This window comes from Camelina sativa, chromosome 3, assembly GCF_030686135.1.
Source record: "Camelina sativa cultivar CO46 ecotype springtype chromosome 3, ASM3068613v1".
NCBI classification, from domain to species: Eukaryota; Viridiplantae; Streptophyta; class Magnoliopsida; order Brassicales; family Brassicaceae; genus Camelina; species Camelina sativa.
The window spans coordinates 7,560,338-7,566,842 of NC_141882.1; the positions used below are offsets into that span (position 1 = coordinate 7,560,338).

General features: G+C 36.6%; 1 protein-coding gene across 3 annotated transcripts; it reads left to right on the forward strand.

Moving 5' to 3' along the window:
- The first annotated feature begins 476 nt into the window (after nucleotides 1-476).
- Nucleotides 477-6,147, forward strand: LOC104775990 (uncharacterized). 3 transcript variants are annotated; one of them, XM_010499976.3, is made up of 20 exons: nucleotides 477-923; nucleotides 1,035-1,104; nucleotides 1,301-1,343; nucleotides 1,438-1,515; nucleotides 1,619-1,703; nucleotides 1,814-1,896; nucleotides 1,971-2,028; nucleotides 2,362-2,472; nucleotides 2,824-2,881; nucleotides 3,007-3,103; nucleotides 3,621-3,656; nucleotides 3,818-3,954; nucleotides 4,128-4,198; nucleotides 4,285-4,338; nucleotides 4,471-4,613; nucleotides 4,697-4,837; nucleotides 4,991-5,230; nucleotides 5,321-5,380; nucleotides 5,461-5,715; nucleotides 5,804-6,147. In XM_010499976.3, the coding sequence occupies exons 1-20, from the start codon at nucleotides 776-778 to the stop codon at nucleotides 5,939-5,941; spliced, it is 2,106 nt and encodes a 701-aa protein (XP_010498278.1). In that variant the 5' UTR covers nucleotides 477-775; the 3' UTR covers nucleotides 5,942-6,147. The 3 variants fall into 3 exon arrangements, 2 of the variants coding, with proteins under 2 accessions (XP_010498278.1, XP_087356808.1); XR_015590600.1 differs by having other exon boundaries at nucleotides 553-923; nucleotides 4,954-5,230; XM_087500682.1 differs by having other exon boundaries at nucleotides 675-923; nucleotides 1,003-1,104.
- Nucleotides 6,148-6,505: the final 358 nt, after the last annotated feature.

A 6,505-nucleotide genomic window follows, 5' to 3' on the forward strand; every position in this document is an offset into this window, starting at 1 on the left:
AGAAGAAGAAAAAACTGTTTTGCCATCCATCCTATGACCTATATTTTTGCCTAGTATCTATGACCTATATTTTTGCTTAGTATCTGTAGTCTAAGGATATCGGAAGTAAGACAGCTATGATGAAGTAGAATCTAAACTATTTTTTATCAGTGGTCAAAGAGTAGAATCTCTAGTACACTAAAAACTGGGCAACTCGCGAGGACATTGGTTTGTGTTAGATAAATGTTCGACCGATCACGGGGTATTGTCCCAATGAAAGTTAACAAGCACTTATATATAGCGATGCTCACGGGGTATTGTCCCAATGAAAGTTAAGAAGCACTTATATATAGCGATAAGTGCTCCATGTAATTAACTCTTCGAAAGTAAAACTAGCTAATGCAAACAAACTTGTATTGTTTCATAATTTAAGGTACACTATGTATCTTGTACTTATATATTCTGAACCATGGAAAAAGATAGTAGTTGATGAATTTAATTTCATTGAACTTTTTTGTAATATTGGTTTTGGCAAATTTTATCTAAAAACTCGTATATACACTTTCTAATATTGAAATATATTTGGCAGTCCTAACATATTTTTACCCTATACTGTATGTAATTATAGATTTTTTTTTTTTTTTTTTTTTTAAAAAAGAGTAATTAACCTGCTTAATGGTACGGGATTGTGATGTGATCCCCCTATTTATTGTTGTTTAAGAAAACGCGGAAAAGAAAAGATTACACTTAAGAAAGAAATCGGAGACTCTTTGATCGGAGTATCGTAAAATCCCCGATGGCGAAGGAAACTCCGTCGTCGTCGGCGTCGGCGTCGATGCCCTCCATTCTCAGAGCATATGCGGTGCCTATCTTGCTCTTCTTCCTCGCTATGCTCTTCCAGCTTTACCTTCTTCCTCTCTCCTTTCCTCCTTCTCACTACGACGGTACCCTCTCTCTCTCTCTCTCTCTCTCTACATAATCATAATCGTACTGTACTACTACAATTACCTTCCGTTTTGATAGTTTGATTTGGATTTCCTTGTGCTTTCTCTTAGTTCTGGGTGTGAAGATGTACAGTTCAGTGGATGACGTTAAAGAGGCCTACGATAATATTGCTTCTAAGTGGTACCTTTCTCGATCTGGATAATTGTTTTTATTTTTTTGTGTGTTCTTGTCTCAACCTAGAATTTGGATTTAGTTCCATTCTTCTGCTAAGTATGCAATTGGAATGTATTTCCAATTGAATTAGATAACTAGACTTTAGGTGTTTTAAGTAGAAAAATATGTTGCAGACACACTGTAACAAACTTGATTGTGACAGGGATTCAGGTTCAGGGGATTCTCTTCCAGCTGATTTCATCAAGGTTGGTCGATTTTTCTGTCTAGTGCTAACCTGTCAGTCTTTTGATGTGTGTAATATTTCTTCTAATTATATCATCGCTACTTTGTACTATGCAGATACAATACGCCTATGAGCTATTAACAAATCCAGTTTGGAAAAGGGATTATGACATATACGGCATTGATGAATCAGTTGTAAGTTGTTAGTTCTGTATCTTTCCCTCATTTTGATTTCTTCTGTCCTTTCGTCTTCTTTTTTTTTTCAGATCAGTTGGTTACTTGTTTTTAATGGTTGCAGCATATTATAGAGCAACTTGAAACACAATACGCTGTGGAAGATTTTGCAAAAATAAAACTTCCCCTGCTGGAACCTGTTTCTTATGGTCTGTTAACTAACATACCACTTTGACATTTTCAATTCTAGTTCTTGACTTCGTTTTATATACTTCTTTTTCGATGACAACTGGTTTAATATGTAAAAACGCTATTTTAGAGCCTGAACGTGAAGGATTTATGTCAATTACGTCTCAAGACTTTGCATTAAAGTTCCAAGATTCCAAGCCATGGCTCATTCAGGTTTAAACTCTAAAAAAGTTGTACCCTTGGTATAATATAATGCTACATCTTATCGAACTTCTTAATACATGTAGGTGTATTCTTCTGGTAGCAACAGCTCTGCTCAGTTCTCTTCGGCTTGGAGAAGGATTGGTATGATTTCTGTTTCTGTAGTATGTTTAAAGGGCAAACCACTTGCCAGCCTCTGTTAAAAATATGAGACAGTATAAATATAGATTGAAGAGCTAGAACAGTGCAAATGGCAAGGGGAAACTGAAACTGAAGTACTAGATTAGACAGTGTTAGTTTTCAGGAAAGAAATATGGTGTCTATAATGTTACAAGCAAGTATAACCATATGACTGCAACCTGATCTCAAAAGATATGTTTTAACAAGTAGGAGGAACAGATTAATAGCTAACAATTGCTTTAGACATGTTTTGCCGTGGTTGGAACCATTTACGCTCAGCTTCTTGTATAATTGCAGTTTCTTTGTTGGATGGGGTTGCTAATCATGCGATGTTAGAGCTTGGTGATGTTCAACTGGTGACCTACCTTGCTGAGAAGAAACCAACAGGACAAGTATTTTTCAGAAAAGGTAAGTTATCACTTTCCTCACCCTGCTAAGAACCTAAACGAAAACTGAGAATATTCAAAAGTTAGTAAAACTAAAAACTAAACTGAAGTAAGTATAGAGGATCCATTGGGAGAGAAGAGCAGTGAGGATCTGTTGAAACTGGATCTCGAATTATATAAATGTACTTGGGGAGTAAAGTACATCCAGTAGGTTTAAACTCTTTTGAACATTAATATACAGTTCCATGTATACATTCAGACTCATTCTGTTATCACTATGGTTGATATTTTAGAAAACTGTAATGATTGTCTATGCTTTGGGTGAAATGCATGGATTTTTCTCCTGTTATATAACCTCATATTATGCATGCAGGCCTTCCTTCAATCGTCTCTTTCCCCCCACATTGCAAAACTGCAGACTGCCTCATCAGGTAGCTCACTGACTCAACCCTTTAGCTCAATGGCTGCCTCTTGGAAGTAGTCATTTGAATGATTTTTTTTTGCTTCATTCTTCTTATTTACCAAGATAATAATTTTTAATCTTCTTACTTGTTAGGTTTGAAGGGGAGCTGTCAACAGATGCAATTACTGACTGGTTTGCAACCACTGTATTGGGTTTACCTAGAGTTTTCTATCACACAAAAGAAACACTGGTATATATAGCATTCTTTAAAGCCATCGTAATGTGAAGTTTTCTGCAGATAACTTAAGTTTTATAGGAACCAACTGAATTGTACGGCCTAATGACCTAGTCGGTAGTCTATACTGCCTTGAGAAATGGTAGTCTACAAATCAGACCTTTCAGTACCTGAATATCATAGCCGTCTAGAAACAGCAAAGACCGTGCTTTTGGGTAGAGGGACCTAGTTCTAATCATGTGAAGAACTTTATTGGAAACTTTGATCTGATTTTAGCTGCAGACCTCACAGTACCTGAATTATTTTGAATTCTTTTATGTCATGGTCTGTAAGAGTGATACTGTTTGCTTACATGTTTACTTCAACTCCATCCGTTTAGCTGCTGTGTGTTGCAAAAATTTGTGGAGTCTAGATCCGGTGATATTTGGCTTGTGTTGGATATTCCACTCTCTTTCCTTATTTTTTTAGGTGATTAGAAATACATTTTGTTTCTCCTTTTTGGAAATAATTAGAGATATATTTCTTCCTACAGGTACCCAAGTTCCTTTCCAAAGTTCCACCTAATAAGGTTTGTTGAACTTCTTTTTTCTTCTCGTTAGATTTAGCCTTTATCAAGCTTTTTTTCATCCTTGTAACTTAGGAATAACATATTAACCAGACATAACAGTTCTCTTTATCGCTTCTACGACCTAAACCCTTTTTGTCATGATCTTTCCCATGCTCAAATAGGTGAAAGTCATTTTATTCTCACAATCGGGGGAGCGAGCTTCTCCTGTTATTCGCCAAGCTGCAAAAGATTATTGGAATTTTGCCTCTATATCTTACGTGCTTTGGAGAGAAGAGGATGCATCTTTCTGGTGGAATGGGTATGTCATTGCACTTCTCAGTCTGTTTATCTGCGTTACTGTCTATTGCTTCTGGGAAAGATTTCTTGTTGATATGCCTGGTTTGGTGGTAGGAAATAGATACCCCTTTGATTCTTCCACCGCATGATTAGACATTGGCTCATGCCTCATCTCATATTCTTCTCTTGTAACAGGTTGGAGGTGGAATCTGCACCTGCCATTGTGATTATGAAGGATCCGGGTTTAAAACCTGTTGTTTATCATGGTCCTTCACCATCTTGAACTGAGTGTCTTTACTTAGTGTTGAAACATGATTAGAAAACTAATTGTATAAGATATTCCATCTTGCAGGATCTGGCAACCGTACATGGTTCCTGGATATTTTGGAGCAGAACAAGCAATTACGTAATTCCTATTCCTCCACTCGTTATATGTTCAATATATATTTGGTTTCTGCATGTGCTTTTCTCTTTCTACTCAGTTTTTGGTCATGTAGTTGAATGATTTTTGTTGGTTTATGGTTATTTTTTGTAAAAGAACTTCCACAACTAAGAAGCACTACGTCAATGGAACTTGGTTGTGATGCACGAGGATACTCTCGAGCTGGTTATGATAAAGAAACGTGGTACTGTGCCATCCTTGTTGGAAGACAAAGCGTGGAACTCAATAAGATGAGAGAAGTGAGTCTAATATTTTTTAACGTCGTCCATTTTTATCTGATGTTCTTGTCTGAGTTGTCTCCGTCTAATCGACAAGTTTGTAGACCATGTGCAGGGTGCAAGATGCTTTGTCTAAGTATGACGGATCAGATGAGGCTTCCAATGATCCATCAATAGGTCCAGCAGTTTCTGCACACAAAACTAAGCGACTTTCATTTGTGTGGCTCGACGGAGAAGTCCAGAGTGTAAGTATTCTGGCCAGAACCCTATTATCTACACTTACCTTATCGCATTTGAATCTGTTCTCTTTCCTGAATCCATCAGATCTCATGTTTAGTTCTTAAAATCTACTACTTACTAGTTACTACCATCCGACTCCCTCTGGATTTGTCGTCCAGAAATACTGTTTCTTCTATGTTCAATCGGAAACCAGCTATGATACCTGTGGAACTAGGAGGGCACCAATTGATGTCCCAAGGATATTGATCGTTCGGTACCATAAAAATGCTACAGAAAGTGCTAATGTAGAGCAGAAATCAAGTAAATGGCCCAAAACTGTATGGCAATCTGAAGCTGACGATGTTGATCCCGCAGCACAACTTGTTGTCAGTTATGACGGACCTGCTGAAACTCCAGAGGTACAGTATTAAACAAACTCCTATGGTTCACAAATCTGCAGTAGTTTTTTGGTGTTGACTTTGTTACATTGGTTGTCTACTCTTTTCTAGATCATCAAGTGGCTATCAAAAATGGTTGATGATGGTGACAATAGAAACCTACCTTTCTATGTAAGTAAACCTCCGTTTTATTCATCGTATACATTTTTCTTATCACATCCCTCACTGTGATCTTTCACTCTAACTTGCAGAGAGCAAAAACTCCAGAACTTGTTCCAGAAAGCGCAGAACCGATGAGATCAGGAGTCCCGAAAACCGTGAAAGCAACACAGAAATTGTTGAGCATATGGAACAGAGTCAAAGACTACCTAGCGGATCCAAGAATGGGACCAACATTGCTTCTAGGAGCCTTGTTATCTGCAGGCAATGTTTGGTGGATGAGAAGCCGATCAACACAACAACCTGTTCAGACAAGTCAGCCATCACCAAATCAATCAGACGATAACGTAATAATTTATAATTATTCTCTAGCCGTTTTTATACATGTTTTCAGTTCAAACCCCCTAATTAAGAAAGGTTGATGATTGTTTACAGGTGGAGGATGAGAAGAAGAAAGAGAGAAAGAGAGAACAACGAAGGAGGAATGCAAAGGTAGAAGTTCCTGCTTCGATCACTGATTACGAACCTAAAGATGCTGTCCAAATTCTATCTTCAGGTTCCGATTCTGACTAATATATTAACCCTTAGGATCCTTCTGACTTTTTTTTTTAGACATTTACATTTTGTGGCTTTGAATTTTTCTTTTTTTGTCTTTAATTGGTGAGAGTCATAGCTTGAATTTTGAGCTACTAAGTTACGGTAATTTACTTTTTTATCATTTTGAACACTTCAAAAATATTCGATCCCCGTTTGCAAATGTAATTCCATCATTGTACAAAGAGATATTGATGTTTTGGCGTTCAGAAAGCTATCATCAAATCATGGAAATAAAGCAAAGACAATAATTGGAAATTAATGTTGGTATCAACCGAACCAAAAACCGGGTCAATCGATCGTCTCTTTACCATCAATATATGTTTTAGATTTAATGTTACTAGATTTATATCTGCTTTCTGTGTAAAAAATGATATATCTATCACCTGAGAAAAGAAATTATATATTGTATATATGTTTTAGATTTAATGCTACTAGATTTATGGTGTTATTTCAAAACTGTACAATATTTGATTTTCATGTAAAAAATAATATATCTATCACATAAGAAAGGAAATTATTCAACGGAGAGCTGACAATGAT

Bases quoted from the DNA above. Each gene is read 5' to 3' on its own strand.
- LOC104775990 (XM_010499976.3), top strand. From the start codon at position 776: ATGGCGAAGGAAACTCCGTCGTCGTCGGCGTCGGCGTCGATGCCCTCC. The intron at 2,882-3,006 runs GTAGCTCACTGA...CTTACTTGTTAG, and splicing joins ACTGCAGACTGCCTCATCAG to GTTTGAAGGGGAGCTGTCAA. The intron at 3,657-3,817 runs GTTTGTTGAACT...ATGCTCAAATAG, and splicing joins CCAAAGTTCCACCTAATAAG to GTGAAAGTCATTTTATTCTC.